The 16,154-nt window shown below is 34.2% G+C and overlaps 4 protein-coding genes across 5 annotated transcripts; 1 reads left to right on the forward strand and 3 right to left on the reverse strand.

Annotated features, from left to right (window-relative positions):
• Positions 1-2,189: 2,189 nt before the first annotated feature.
• Positions 2,190-7,571, forward strand: LOC131595422 (glycosyltransferase BC10-like). Its single transcript, XM_058867767.1, has 10 exons — positions 2,190-2,600; positions 2,687-2,803; positions 3,201-3,301; positions 3,491-3,562; positions 3,683-3,764; positions 4,861-4,941; positions 5,163-5,204; positions 6,533-6,592; positions 6,798-6,944; positions 7,059-7,571. The coding sequence occupies exons 1-10, from the start codon at positions 2,349-2,351 to the stop codon at positions 7,236-7,238; spliced, it is 1,134 nt and encodes a 377-aa protein (XP_058723750.1). The 5' UTR covers positions 2,190-2,348; the 3' UTR covers positions 7,239-7,571.
• Positions 7,572-7,703: 132 nt separating this feature from the next.
• On the reverse strand, positions 7,704-8,903 carry LOC131595423 (uncharacterized). Its single transcript, XM_058867768.1, has 3 exons — positions 8,585-8,903; positions 8,379-8,402; positions 7,704-8,266 (listed from the first exon to the last, which is right to left on the reverse strand). Exons 1-3 carry the CDS (start codon positions 8,772-8,774, stop codon positions 7,947-7,949), a joined length of 534 nt encoding a protein of 177 aa, XP_058723751.1. The 5' UTR covers positions 8,775-8,903; the 3' UTR covers positions 7,704-7,946.
• A 508-nt stretch (positions 8,904-9,411) lies between these two features.
• Positions 9,412-12,042, reverse strand: LOC131595425 (pentatricopeptide repeat-containing protein At4g04370). Its single transcript, XM_058867769.1, has one exon. It carries the CDS (start codon positions 11,804-11,806, stop codon positions 9,479-9,481), a length of 2,328 nt encoding a protein of 775 aa, XP_058723752.1. The 5' UTR covers positions 11,807-12,042; the 3' UTR covers positions 9,412-9,478.
• A 146-nt stretch (positions 12,043-12,188) lies between these two features.
• LOC131595426 (uncharacterized) lies at positions 12,189-15,125 on the reverse strand. 2 transcript variants are annotated; one of them, XM_058867771.1, is made up of 7 exons: positions 14,758-15,125; positions 14,602-14,668; positions 14,227-14,273; positions 13,488-13,575; positions 12,947-13,080; positions 12,777-12,849; positions 12,189-12,669 (listed from the first exon to the last, which is right to left on the reverse strand). In XM_058867771.1, exons 1-7 carry the CDS (start codon positions 14,974-14,976, stop codon positions 12,665-12,667), a joined length of 633 nt encoding a protein of 210 aa, XP_058723754.1. In that variant the 5' UTR covers positions 14,977-15,125; the 3' UTR covers positions 12,189-12,664. The 2 variants fall into 2 exon arrangements, with proteins under 2 accessions (XP_058723754.1, XP_058723753.1); XM_058867770.1 differs by having other exon boundaries at positions 12,751-12,849; positions 14,758-15,103.
• Positions 15,126-16,154: the final 1,029 nt, after the last annotated feature.

Genomic DNA, 16,154 nt, shown 5'->3' on the forward strand with positions numbered 1-16,154 from the left:
TGGAGTGAAGAGCTACTTTCTCTCCCAGACGTATATCATTTGATCGAATTGAGTAAACGAATTTTTTGGGTTATCTCCTACTATTATTTTTATTGCCTGAGACCATTTGCTTGGTTTCTATTATTCTCTCCCCACATATCAAATTACTTGATTTGAATTATACTTTGTTATTATCACAACAAAGAAGAACATGATGAAAAACAATATTCAAGTATATGTGAGCACCATAGAACTGAGAGCCACGCCTTTGTCTAAGAACCTAGGGCCACATGTAAAGGCAATATTGTTAAGCATCACAAAGATAATACTAGTATTTAATGCGCCTATTCTCAAGGCCATTTCCTCCAACTTTCTAAATATTTATGACTTCTTCAAGAAAAAGGATGTGTTGTAAAAATCCCGATCTAAGGTGATGTTGTCATGGTATTTTTGAAAACTTATCATTACATTATTATGACAAGCCTGAAGACAACTGTTTTGGACTGACCAAAGTCTTGGTAACATAAATGTCCAATCATCAACCCAAAGTCATACGATATTAGAGGCATAATACATTTGTTATCTCGGGACCCATACTATAAGGCTATGTTTGCGAGTTTGGAGGGGAAGAGAGGGGATAACTTTGGAAAATAGGAAGAATTAGGTGAAAAGAATAAAAAGATTTTTGGTAGGAGGGTTTTGGAGGGTTTAATTTTATTAATAACACCAAAACCCCATAAAATGGGGAACTCAACAATTGTATTGAAGGAGAGTTTTGGAGGACTTACATAAATTTTTCAAATATTTTTTAGGTTGTTATACTATTATGAAAATTAAAAATTTAGTAATGATAATGACTCTTTTATCATTCTAAACAAAATCACTTTTTTAAAAAAATGTCAAATATTTTTCTATATTTTTTTAAAATTTTGTTTTCGGAAACCTTCTCACACAAGATCTAAGGTATGTTATAACATAACCTACTCTCACACTACTTTTCACTCACTAATTGATTTAAACGTTAGAATACTAACATTTTAGATTCACTTCTTCTCCACTGTATTAGAAATTTGCTCCAATACACCAAAACTTTACTACACATTTTTGGTCTTATAACCGAACAAATTACAAAATAATAAAGTAGTAAAAATATTTTAAACATAACAATTTTTTATTAATAACAAAACTCAAATAATACAAAATCGTTTTTGTGCTATTTATTTCAAATCAAAGCATAAATTTTATAACAATTTTTAACCAAGTTAATATCAAATATTCACTTGACATTGAAAACTAAATGGTGTATGCTGTATAATATTAGAGTGATTATCATATTTAAAAAAAAAAAAAAGTAGGCGTTTCTTGCTTGCATTGCATTCCAAAACAGTGCCACTGACGGTGCCGCTTTCAGCGTTACAGCCTACAACACGTATACGAGTAGGGGTGGGAATAGGCCAGGCCGGCCTACAGGGGCCTACGGCCCAGCCTACATAGGCCTAGGCCAGGTCAGGCCTATTTAATAAAGAGTCCAGGCTTAGGCTTTTTTAAAAGCCTATTTTATTAAATAGGCCAGGCTTAGGCTATTAAAAAGGCCTATGAAGCCTTATAGGCCAGCCTATATTTTCATATATATTAAAGATATGTTAAATAAGTTGGTTCATGTATGCATATATATTAGAAAAAAAAGCTAAATAGGCTACCCTATATAAATATATATATATATATATATATATATATATATATATATATATATATATATATATATATATATATATATATATATATATATATATATATATATATATATATATATATATATATATAACAAATGCTAAATAGGTTCACTTATATATGTATATATAGGCCGACCTACAAGACTTCTTAAGTTATATAGATTAATTAAAAACTTTAATGGAATACAGGCTTTTTAAATAGGCTTTCAGGACAGGCCAGGCTTTTAAAAAGGCCAGGCCAGGCCAAAAAATTGAGCCTATGATAGGCCTTAGGCTAGGCTCAGGCCTTTTAAGTTTATCGTAGGCCAGGCTCAGGCCTTCTAAAGCCTAGCCTAGCCTAGCCTATTTCCACCCCTATATACGAGTCCTAATTCGGGTGGGACCCACAGTTACTATCTGTCAAATCAGTCTTAACGACGACGTTTTGACGCGCGGATATCGCAACGCTTGTCCCGTGAAACGAACATGTATTGAAGACGAGTATTCCAAAAGGAAAGTGCTGTTTCATTTCCATCTTCAACAAATTCCAGTTCAACATTCTTCTTCATTCACCATACATTGCTTCTATTAATTAATTATTGGTTATATCAACTTAGCATAAATTTATAAGAATATATAAATAAAAATTGCCATAAAATGGCGGCAAGAACGGTGAAGAGACGACACGTGTCCAGTAGGTTAAGCTGCAAACTGTTCATCGTCTTCACCGTTTCAATCTTCTGCATCGTCGTTTTAGTCACCGCAGGTCTCTTCAGTCTTAACTCCAATTCTACCAAACCCTCAGTTCGAATTTCTCGCGCTTTTTTTGACGGTCCTCCCAAAATCGCTTTCTTGTTCCTCGTTCGCCGTAATGTTCCTCTTGATTTTCTCTGGGGTGCTTTCTTTCAGGTTTCCACTCTTTCTTCTTCTTCCTCTTAATAATGATTGTTGAATTTTGGGGATAATTTTGATGGTTTAGTTTTTTTGTTTTTCAGAATGGTGACGTTTCGAATTTCTCGATTTATGTTCATTCAATGCCAGGGTTTGTGTTGGATGAGTCTACTAGCAGGTCTCACTTTTTCTATGGTCGTCAACTCAGCAATAGTATTCAGGTGAATTGAAAATTCTCTTTTGGAATTCAAAGGTTTATATAAGATGGAGTATTGTTTGATGTTAGACCATGTCAAATTGGTTATAAAGTCTCGATTTTTGTCATTTATGTTGAAAACTAAATTGTTTTAAATAGGTTAGATCATTAAACAAGTTAGTAATTGTAATGGGATGGTTGCATGATGGAGACATCACAGCCAATTTCATAATTTTGTTGAAGAGTGTTAGTGTGAACCTCTTTTAGGATACTTATTGTGAGAATTTATGATTTTAGCCTGACAGGTTTATGCAGAAGTAGTTAAACTTAAATTGTAATACAGTCATTTGTTGTTTGGAATTGGAACTTGTTGTTTTATTTTATCATCTGTTTTTAAGAATTCAGTGTTGTATATGTCTTAGGTTTTATGGGGAGAATCAAGTATGATTCAGGCTGAGAGGTTGTTATTGTCGGCGGCGTTGGAAGACCCTGCAAATCAAAGATTTGTTCTTCTCTCGGATAGGTTAGTATTTTCAAGTCTTGTACTATTAACATAAGTTTTTGCCGGATTGTTTTCTTTTTTCTCTGTTGCTTTTCTTCGTTTTATTAACATTTCTTGAGGTAGGGATGTGTTGGGACTTGAGACATGTTTTTTGTATAAACATTACTTGCTGCTATGATTAGAATCTGAGTTTCTGTTTTACATGTGCAGCTGTGTTCCTCTGTATAACTTTTCCTATGTGTACAATTATATCATGGTTTCTCCAAAGAGTTTTGTGGACAGGTAGAAGAAGGCTTTGGTTCTTGAGGTGCTTAGCACTTATTTTTTTTTATTGCTCGATCATAATCAGTCTACAATTATATATTTGACACGTTAGTTGAACTGTTTTGTTTATTGTTACAGTTTTCTAGATGCGAAAGAGGGTCGCTACACCCCAAAAATGTCACCAAAGATACCAAGGGAAAAATGGCGTAAAGGGTCCCAGGTTACTTTTCTTATTTTGATTTCTTCTTAACGAACCTCATTGTTGTTTATTCCACTATCCTTTCTCTTGGCACTTTTTTGTCTACAGTCATGCTTTTTTATTTGTTATACAAATGCAACATTGTCTAGGTGTAATTCAAAGTATTAAAGAGCTATCACAATAATGGCAGCATTTTGAGTCATGGTCAAATACAGCTGATGTAGTCTCAGTTGTGGTCGCATTGAACTTCCAGTCACATAATAGAACCATTACACCATGGCCCAGATCGAGGTTGCGATCGTCTCTATAAAAGTAGCTTCTGTTTTTGTTCACACACAAATTTAGTTGATACTAGCTGATGAAGAAGCATCAATTTGGCTTGTTGAAGGATTGATAGAATATAAGGGGATATTTGCCAAACTATAGAAAGTAGAAACTGGATGTACAGATATATGTAGCCAATTATAGAATGAAGCATTTGGATTTTGGATAGTACAATGTGGTAGAGATGTGAATGTTATGAGGGATGTATGGTTGTACAAGACAAGATAGGATTAGAAACACAATCATGTAGAGTGAAGAAAGACCATTTAGAGAGATTTAGGGGTAATTGAATCTAATATTCGATAGGGCTTTATGACTTCAATTGAGGATTGATCCATGATTTAGACCCACCTGGCTGGGAAAAGTTAGGTGGTGATTGTTGTTATTTGGTGGCTTTAAGAACTAGTTCTTATATAAATCCATTTTAAACTTAAAATTAGTTCACGTAAAAATAATATATAAAGTTGGTTAAGGTTTCCCTTTTTTTTTCTGCTATACTCTTGTATTTATTTTGCAATCTTTTTTTGATTTACTTGGGGAACAAATAGTTTATTATTGTCACATTACTACAAACTAAAGCCAGTGTTGCTTCACAGAACTGACATTGATTACATGGTAAGTTGGTAACTGTTTAGTGCTTACTGATAAAATAATAGTGCTCCACTTGCCATGTTTTGTGGGTAAATTCTAATATGGAGCAGTAGTTGTTACACTGGGATTGTTGGATGAAATCTTCAACCTTTTTTTTTTCCTAAAAATTATGTCCTAATTTGAATTTATCCTGTTTTTCCAGTGGGTCACCTTAGTTCGTAACCATGCAGAAGTGATTGTTGACGATGAAGTTATCTTCTCTGTCTTTAAAAGATACTGTAAGGTATATGTGCGCTATCATTAGTTAGTTTAACTACAAAACTACATTGATACATTATTCTTGTATTCATTTATTAAAGTTGGTTGATACTACATCAAAATCATCAAAAAGAATTCAAAACTAAACTCTTTAGCATACATTACTATACTAGACTGGACTAACTGCAAGTTTGTAATGTGCTGATACTATTGAAAAACCTATCTAATGTTTTTCTTGCTTGGCAGAGGCGTCCACCAATTGATATCAGAAAGGGAAAGCTGAATCTTGTAAGTGGTCTAGTTTTCGTTTTTTCGTTTTCTTACATTCTTCGCTTTTAATAGGGAGATATTAGTTGAAAGGTAGATGCTTTGAAAAAATGTTTGATTATGCGGGAAGTTCCAAATAATTGTATCTGACTAATAGCAAATTTAGACCCTGTTTTTTTGTGAAAACATTTTGTTTTCATTTTCTAAAATATGTATTCAATTTATCCACATGTGAAATTTGACACAAAAATTCGATGTTTTGACAAGTGATCTGATGTGGAAGGTGATATGGCAATTTGAAAATTTACATGATGACATAACAAGTGATGTGATGATATTTTTGCTCAATTTGACTGATTTCCTAACAATCTATATTACATGTTTTTCGCCTGTTTTGACCCATTTTTGTTTTAAACGCTCGTGACAATTCTACACATTATCATATCACTTGACACAACAAAACTAGATCATAAGTTGCTGTGTTCACTCGTGTAGAATATGTCTTATATGAGTGGCGAAGTTCTGAAAGTTGAACTGACAGTCTATGGACTGGTCCGGTTAAACTCTCAGAACTCCAATACCAAAAACCATCTTTGAAGTTGGTAAACAAGGAAAACCACCCTTAATCAGTTTAACTTTTTTTTTTTTTGGTTAAGTAGCCTAGTGGCTGGAGTTCACCTTATTAAAGATGAACAAGTGGAATGTCGCGGGTTCAAACTCGCGCTCCTGTACGTGATGTCCCTACACAGCTACCAACTGAACTGCCTTTGTCTGGTTTTCAAAACATTGATAAGCCATGGGAACCACCCATAATTAATTTAACTTGTTTGGTTTTCAAAACATTGATAAGTCATGGGATGATATGTCTCTAATTTACTAGTTTGTGAATTTCTTTTGATGAAAAACTGTTTCAAAACAAATTGAGAAAATTAATTATCAGCAATAGGAGTATTTGTATTCCCATTTTCCCTTTTGTAGCATAATTCGAGTTGGTAATTATTGTCAAAGATCTAGAGGAGACTGAGATTGGACATTTGATGAGTGAAGCATTATGGCTAAAAGTGAGTTGCTTTTTTTTTACATCTATTGAGAGTATGTTCAGGGGGGGTTACTTTTCACACCCACAAATCGAACTTCAAATGGATCTTTTCTTAGTTGTCAACGTCAACAATATACTCCCCTCCCCTCTATTGAGTATGATGAAACCATAATATTTATAGTACTGATGATGCTGTGATGCTACTCATTAACTATTTTACGATATAATTTGTTTATTTTCATATTTATTACTATTTGCTATGGATGTGGTTTAATGATAATCATTTGATATGGTTTTGGTGTAAGTGCAGAAACTTCAGAAGCAGCACAACTGTATTCCAGATGAGCACTATGTGCAGACATTGCTTGCAGTAAGTATTGATATATTTTTTCTCATTATCTACATTTGTTGGTTAGCGGATGTGTTCTTCAATCCTATATTATTGTTTTTGCTTTATTCCCAAATGACCTTAGTGAAATAATATGCAATAACTCTTAAAGGGTTAGTTTGCTCTACTATTGATTATAATACTATAAATCTTATTATATATTTCTGTTTTTGTGCTATTTTGCTAGCTGCACGGCCTTGAAGGTGAACTTGAACGCAGAACAGTGACCTATACTTTGTGGAACCAATCGGCAACAAAAACAGATAATAAAGGCTGGCATCCTATTACCTTCAGCTATGCAAATGCTGGTCCTCGAAAGATAAAGGAAATAAAGGTTATCTTCTGGTTTCTCATACATCAGCAAAACAATTTTCTAATGTTTGTTGAAGTGATTACATGTTTTTGTGCAACTATTTTCTTTTCCTCATGTTTTTTTAATTTAAAACAGGACATCAGCCATGTTTATTACGAGACAGAGTACCGGACAGAATGGTGTCACAGCAATTCAACCTCTGTTCCATGTTTTTTGTTTGCTAGGAAATTCTCTCGGGGAGCAGCTATGCGCTTGTTGAGTGAAGGAGTTATCGACCACTTTGAACTTTCTGCATTACTAGGCAATGGCCTTTAAGACATGAGACTTGTGCTTCTGTCCAAACCACTCTTTAGCCGTAAACTGATATCTTACTGACTTACTTAGAGACATATACTTCCAAAGTTCCAACATCAAATGGAATCACTTCATGTTATACACAGCATACTCGACACAAATTTTGAAGGCAAGTTTGTAGCTTTGGTTGAAATACTAAAGCTGTGTAACAAGCTGATAGGACCATTTTATATATAGCTCAGTTAGAGGTTTTGTACATGAAACCATAATTGTAACAGTGATCAGTCACACAGCGGGATGCTATTAGTAAAAAGATAAGCATTTGTTAGAATATCTGGAAATTTTATATTTTAATGATGCGATTCTCATTGCTGGACTGATAAAGAGATTCCCTCCTTCCTTACAACAAGCACTGGTATAGTTTGTTATATACTGTCAGTTCTCAAATGAATTATAATCAATGGCTATAGGAATGCAAGATAAGGTTCATGAGCATGACTAAAGCTATACTAACCAAATTTATAAATCCACTGCTCATTATAATAAAGTGAATTGCAAGAAATTCAATGACTCAATGGATGATAAAAATCTTCAATGAAACCAAAAAAGAATCTTATGTATTTATTTCTCATTAAACAATATATAAAGTGCCGCAAAATAAAAAATCAATGAATGTAAGAAATAATCAAGTACTGAGAAACAAGTGAGATGATAACATGTACTCAACATTTAAAACTGAGCTTTCTTTGCAGAAGGTTTCCATCCTCTTTGGCGAGCTCTAAGTTCCCATAAAGCAGTTTCTTTCATCTGATTTTCAAGTGTCATTTCAGCTCTTTCCCTAGCTTCCTCACATGTTTCCATTCCTGAATTGCATTTATCAGCTTCCTTTTGATACTGTGAAGCTACTTTCTTAGACTCTAACAGTAATATATCAGCATATCTTTGTTTTTCTTCAGCTTCTGCTTCTTTTTGCTTTAACTCTTCAGACAAAAGACCAGTGAAACTCTTCCCTGCTTCTTCACTCACCTCTGGATCCTGCCTCATGCAATCTATATAATATAATAATTAAACATCATTTTAAATTTTCCATAGATTAATAATGGTAATCATTACCTCGTACCTATTGCTTTTTTCTAGTGTAACATGGGAAAGAGAACTAACCTAAAATAGAATTGTTGCTCAGTCCTGCAGCATAAAACCAACAGAGACAGCAAAACGACAATTAATGTTAGACCAACCATGATCAGTGTCTATGTCTATGTTAAGAATAAAAAAACATAAGTTAAGAAACAAAACACAATCTTTGTCCTTTTTAAAAACATATAAAAAAAAAAAGTAGAAAATTGAGAGGAGAATGAGAATGAAACCTTCTGGGATGGAAAGAAGGGATTGAAGAGAACAATCACAATGACAAGGAGGACAAGAAGAAGAAGAAGAATCAGAACTGAAGGTGTCGTGGAGTGTCCATAACAAAGGTGGTCCTGCAAGATAACACGTTAGACAGATTCCCATAATCAAAAACAACACTTTGAATGCCCTTTGCTGCCTCCTATTCATCTTGATTTGGCAGCAAATTATTGGGGAAATTAACAAGATCTTGATGATTTTGGGTTCGTTATGGTAATTCAGTTTCAAGATTTGCGTATCTCTCTCACTCTCATCTTTCACTCACATGCATGCCTACGTGTGTCTCTCTTCTTAATTATTACTCTTCTCTATTGTTATTTGTTGTTTTGGTCATTCTCTTGTTAATTAAATAATTAATTAACTAATTTTATCTTGTTAAGCTCACTCAAATTAATTGTGGTACTAAAGAAACTATGTATGTTCATTGCTTGTTAATTTTTATATAAACATAAAACTTGAAATAAAAATATTTCCTTTTAAATAATAAAAGTAATTTCAATAGTTATAGATAGATATCAGACAAATAAATTATACATTTGAAATATACGACTTATAAATATTTTAAAATTAGTCAACACGAACTTATTTTAAATTATCACTTAACATTTTTCATGTTTGATGTTGATTGATAAATTTTAGATATTAGTTAACACTTAACAATATATTCTAATGTTATTTTATATTTATCGCTTTGTTCAATTTCTAATTTTATCAGAACACTAAATTTATTTAGCTAGTTTATCTACTAACCTCTAATTTTTATCCATAAATTAAAAATAAAATGTAGACCAAAATAATCATAGGCTAAACATCAAGGAAGATTTAAAATTAAATGATTTATTAATAAGTATGATTCATAATAACTTTTCATCACAAATGTTATAATGATGGGTGTTTTTGCTTTCAAAGTTAATGTCCACTTCCTCCATTTTGTTCATTTCCTTTCTCAAAATTTTCATGGTATCCAATATTTCAAGAAACTGAGGGTGTGAGTTATGATCTGTGAAAAATGTAGTGATGATCCCATGTATGTCAATAAAGCTCCAGCCAGGAATTTTTCTTAAGCCAAGAGATCTCATATGAGTCCAAACCTCACCTACACCTTCCCACTTGTTAGTTGCAGCATAGCACTGTGCTAGTTGTACATAATTTCCAGCACTCATTGGTCTCAGCTTGAGAATATCATTGGCAATTGTATCACCAAGTTCATTATTACCATTTGCTCGACAAGCGTCGAGGATTATTCCCAACACATCAAGTCCAGGAATAGAGCATGTTTTCGTGTACAAGTTATATGCCTCTTCTACCTTTCCAGCACGGCAGAGGAGATCTACCACACAAGCATGATGTTCGAGATTTGGTGCAATCCCAAAATCTCTAGTCATAGATTCATATATGTTCAAGCCTTGATCGATAAGTCCATTATGACTACATGAAGATAAAACTGAGAGGAAAATCACATGGTTCGGTTTAATCCTACTTTCTAGAAACTTTGAGTATAAGCGTAATGCAGTTTCCCCTTTACCGTGATAGCCATATCCTGAAATTATGGCACTCCATGAGACCAAATCATGATTTTGCATTTGGTTAAAACACCTTTGAGCAGTGTCCAAATCACCACATTTACAGTACATGTCTACCAAAGAAGTATCAACCAAGATGCAAGGCCTGAGACCATTTCTTATTACAAACCCGTGGATCCATTTTCCGGGGTGTAGTTGCCCCGTGGATGCACACCCTTGAAGAAGGGAAACAATGGTTATCGAATCAGGTGTTTGACGACTAGACCTCATTTCATTAAAAAGAGAAAACCCCTTATAGACATTGCCATTTTGAGCATATCCCGCAACTATGGCATTCCATGAAACTAAATCCCTTTTGCTCATCTTATCGAATACAATAGAACTCTGATCCAAGTGGCCACATTTTGCATACATGGTAATAAGAGAGTTATGAGCAGCAGTGTCCAATGACAATTCTTGCCTTAATATGTAACCATGAATAGATGTACCAATATTATAAGAACCCATTTGAGCGCAAGCTGTAATCACACTGGCCATAGTCTCAGTAGATGGCTTCATCCCGAATTTCAACATCTGATTGAAAACTGCAAGTGCTTTATCTGCTTTCTCATTCTGCACAAGGCCTGAGATCATTGCTGTCCACAAAACCACATCCTTATCTAAACTCCTCTCAAACATTCTAAATGCAACATCAATGTTTCCACCTTTTAAGTACATTACAATCAATGAAGTTTCAACATGTGCATCTAAGTCAAAACCAGCTCTTAAAATCTGGCCATGAACTAACTTTCCTAATCTCATATCACCTCTCGACGCAGCCACAGACAACACAGACCCAAAAGTCTGTAAACCAGGTTCAAAACCATGAACCTTCATTGTCTTGAGATGTAACAAAATTTCACTTAAATCCCCAATATGAGCATAGGCAGATAACAAAGAATTCCATGAAACAAGATCTCTTTGATCCATAACATCAAACAATTTCCTACAATCCCCAATGCTTCCACATTTCGCATACACATTCAGCATAGAATTCGATAAATTCAAATCTGACATAAACCCATAACAAGTTGCACAAGCATGTAAACACTGCACATAAAAAAGCTCCGAAACTCCAAACAACAAGCTCAACAAGGTAACACTACTAGGTTGTATTCCTTGGTAACGCATTTGGTGAAACAAAGAAAAGGCCTCATGAACATCACCCATACGAGAATAACACCCAATAACAGTAGTCCAAGGTACAACATTTTTCTCAGGCATAAAGTCAAACACTTTGCGGGCAACTTGAGAAAACCCGAATTTAACATAGAAATTAATCAAAGAAGAGGCAATGTAGGAATCCGTGGATAACCCATTAACGATGATGCGTTGATGGAGTGAAATGCCAGGGAGAAAGAGGTTAAGAGAGGAGCATGCTTTGAGAAGACTGGGGAAGGTATATGCATCAGAAGGGACGTGTGCATTGAGCATGGATGCGTAGGTGATGAGAACTTGGCGGTGAGAGCCTTGGGTTGAATGGCGGTTGATGATTGCATTGTATGAATGGGTGGTGGCTGAAGGTGGAGCTGAGGAAGAAGGGTGTGGTTGTGATATTATCAACCGTTTTTGGCCTCTGAGACTCAGCAGTGAGTGCGGTTTTGGCTTGGATGAGAACATGGTCTTCCTTGTGAAGTTGCTGAGCTCGAATATGAAAGACAGGTTTATTGAGATTTATTAGAAAAGTTTTTATGTTTTTTAATGTTGTCTGATATATTGTCATGGTTGTTGTCTTTTTGTTCCATTTCCAGTTAGTCTCAGGTTTGACACAATGGTCTTGTTTCTGAGTTTTGATTGCAGCGACTTTGTTGGGAGTGGTGGCCTGTCCTCTAGATCTTCTGGTTGAAATATACATGAACATTTTAGATGTTGAAAATAAATTATGTTTGAGAGTTCTTGTCAAATAATTCAGTTTTTTTTCTCTCAATAACATGAGTATTCAGTTTTAGGGACATTTATCCAATAAGAAATTCTTTCAGTTTTTCATTTTAAACTCAGTTCCTTTCAAAAGAGAGATTAAAACATAAATATTGTCCTAAGACCATGAACATTCACATTGGTTGTGCATAAGATGATAGCAAACTTAGCTATAATGATGATACAAGGTTATCACTTTTCAAGATTATCACATTTCTCTAATAAAAAATAGTCTACCTTAGTACTGGTTCAGAAAGAAAAAAAAAGTTGAATTTTACATTTTACAATCAACAGTACATATAGTCTTTGGCCTTGAAGGTTATTTTGAAGACACAACTCACTCGGAGCTTGTAGACTGCTACAATCAAGCTCATGAGTATATTTATTTCCTGCGAAAATAATTTGTTCTGCTGCTCTTCAACTTTGACATGTGAATCTAGATGCACAACAATATCACTCCAAATAAGACAGCAAAAGGAGGACATCTACTTCTCTCTTTTATGTGGATACTCTCTGGGCCCAAATATGGCCGTTCCAACCCTAACAGTTGTACTTCCCATCTCAATCTATAAGAAAAAGATTTAACTAGTTAAAGATATGGTATGACAACATTATTAACAGCTTGATCAAAGAAAATAATTCCTTACAGCTTGTTCAAAGTCTGCAGTCATACCCATTGATAGCTCACATTGCGCTTCTGGTATTCCAATTGCCTCACATACTTCAGTTCTACATTTGGATAATGTCTAGAAAGTACAAAATAAAATTTAGTTTGGAGTATTACCAAGACTATAGGCATTACCAAAAATACCAAAGAATCATGTCAAAATCCATGGTTGAAACCTTAAAATTTTCCGGGGTGGATGAATAATCCAGCATGCCAATTGTCATTAGGCCACAGAATTCAAGGTTTGGACAATTTGCAACAATATGTTTTACAAGGTCTAGACACAGTGCTGGTTCAACACCAAATTTAGCTGCAAGAAATGTCGGTAAAAGGTCATTTTTAGATCAGGAATAAACTGAAAACACTGGCAAGAACATTTTATCATAGGACAGCTAAATGAATAACAATTATATACAGCACATTTTCTAAACCTGCAAGCTCTTAAATCACGCAGTTCATTATAATAAATACAGGGTGCATATTCACACTACCTATGAATCTATAATGTTGGAATCAGTTATCTGATAAACATAATTTCAATAAAAGAATTGGGAGATATATTTTCTTGTTACTGTGATTCTATTTCATATCGATTTAGTAGAAGCCACAAGAAATATTTTGGGTTATAACTTATACGTCTTCCAACAAAACCAAAACAACTTTACTAAGAGATGGTGGATACTAAATTTGCTGGCAAATCTATCAGGAGTAACTTACATGTTTCTCCGCTTGTATTCACTTCAACAAAAACTTTCAATGGTTTCCTGCCAATTTTGGCTACAGCACGATCAAGAAGGTTTGCTATCTACAAACAAAGAAAAAATGAACTAAAACCAGAAATGAACATGCATCATTTGCAATACAATATTAAATTGGCTACGGCACGATCAAGAAGGTTTGCTATCTACAAGCAAAGAAAAAATGAACTAAAACCAAAAATGAAGAAGCATCATTTGCAATACAATATTAAAAAAAAAAAAGAAACTAAGATCATGATTGCACAAAATCAAAATATTTTCTTTGATAGAACATAAGGTAGAGACTATTTTCCAAAACATTTTAAATTAAATCTAATTGCTTAGAACAGAATTCCTAAGAAATTGATAATAAATGGCAGTGCTGCAGTTACTTCTAGTCAGTACTCAGCGTGGCGTGCATCTAATGTAACACCCATGAGCAAAGTTACCGTTGAGAAACATCCTATACTTTATATAGACTACTTTCGACATCAAACATACAAAAGAAATAACCGTCCAAGTGAAATTCCAAAATGTTGAGATGGAATTTATCGTGTTACGACTCTTTCCATGTTGAGTGTATGTTCCATTCCCCCATTTAAACTTAATGTAAAATTTACATTCATATTTGTAATATTGTACTCATTAACTTGAATAAACATGGAAAATATATTATCCTTATCTTCCAAAACAAATCATGAAGAAGCAAGAATGTTTACCTTCTCATCATCTATAGTCTCTACATAAGCAAGGTTGGGAACACCAGCTGCAGAAACGTCAAATAAGAACCTAAACATGTTAAGCTCCTCCAAACAACATACAAAAAATTATGAATGTTATCTCCACAAAATACACAAAAATGGAAGCTAGGTGAAGATCAAATTTCATAAGTGTCCGTTAAAAGCCCGAGCGCAAAGCTCTGTATGAACTTGGCCTAACTCAGGATTCATTTTTACCTAGCGGGATTCGAACATAGACATTAGTAGCAGCACACTCTCATGACACAAGCCTTTACCACTACGCAGGTAAGCATAAAAACATCGAAACTTAAATCACTTTAAACTAAACTTAATTTACATTCTGAAATACCATACCGAGGAGAGGCTTGACTTTATTGCTCTGCAAATTACCGATGAAATGCCATTCAATATCTTCCGGAAGCTGCGGTAGACGGTAGTTAGGGAAACAATTCAAAAAATCTTTTCTAAGCCTGGATTTGGAGGAGTGAGAAACGACGAATTTGAACAAACCTGAGGTGCTTTATCGATGATTTCCTGAACGTAATTCTCGCCGAAGAATCGGTGACCGGCATCATACACCTGCCGGAGAGCAGAAACTGGCTTGGTCTTACTCGCCGCCACTACACGGATTTCTTGGACGTTCCGGTTTGACCTATCGGCAGCCTGGTGGACGCGATCAAGCACCGTCTTCAGTGAGGCTGCTGCGCCGCCCTCTAACGATGATGCCATTTTGTATTGGTGATAAAATGTAATGACATGTTATTACCCATTTATATAAACAGGTACTATGCAATGCAATCATTTTTCACGATTATTGGGTTGTGTGGGGACACATTATCTAGTATTGAGATTACTGGGTTATTGGGAATTATTTTGGTGTTTCTTCATTTTTCACAATCAAATCATCTCAATAGTCAAGTATATCTATGTATAATGTATGTATGCTCTCAAGTAGGTATGTGGGTTATGTTTTTTTGTCATCCTAAAATCATATGAAATGAAACCCGATTCATAAAAAAGGAAACGAGAGGTTTAAACTGCGTCCACATGTCCAAGTTATTTCAAATACGTTGCCAGTACTATATATAAAAGACAACAACTACCATCTAAAAAAATATCTACTATCTATATAATTCAATTGCATAAACTTTTTAAATGGTCCTTTCACAACTAATTATTTATGCTAAGATTATCTATCTATAACAATTCAATTGCATAAACTTTTTAAATTGTCCTTTCACAATAAATTATTTATACTAAGAAAAAGACATTTATGTAATTAAGTAATCTTTATTTTTTTTTCATTCTCATTTCTTATTACAACGTGACATTCACTTTTTAAAATTTACCAATTAAACTAGTAAGAAACCATCCTTTGTAAAGTTTGAATTCATTTTTCAATTGGTTAACATCGACATAGTTACATATATATGCTAATAATATGCACCAACTTTTAAGTATTGATTCGTACTTACAATAAATCATACAGCCGATTTTCTAACTTCAATTATATAAAACAGCAACAAAAAAAATATTTAAAAGATGGACATTAAAATGAACAGTTTACGGCTAGTATCTCATAGATACCTTTATATCTACCCGTGAATCCATATGAGTTAACAAAACTCAGTTGAATCCAAATAAGTTAATTTTAAAACTACAGATTTGAATAAAATGATTTTTTCAATTCAGATAACATTATTTTTTAGATATTAATTGTTTTGGACTAGCCCAATTGGCCCAATTCACTCTTTGGCATAAACCAGTCCAATAAGCGTTGGCCAAACCCACAAGAGCCGATAGGGAAGACATGTCCCCTTTAACCGAGCACGCTAGGACCCTGTCCACGGAAACAGCTAGTATCCCGGGCACGACTAGTCAAGACCTAGTCAACGGTCCCCTATATT

This window comes from Vicia villosa, linkage group LG4 (assembly GCF_029867415.1).
Source record: "Vicia villosa cultivar HV-30 ecotype Madison, WI linkage group LG4, Vvil1.0, whole genome shotgun sequence".
Lineage (NCBI taxonomy): Eukaryota > Viridiplantae > Streptophyta > Magnoliopsida > Fabales > Fabaceae > Vicia > Vicia villosa.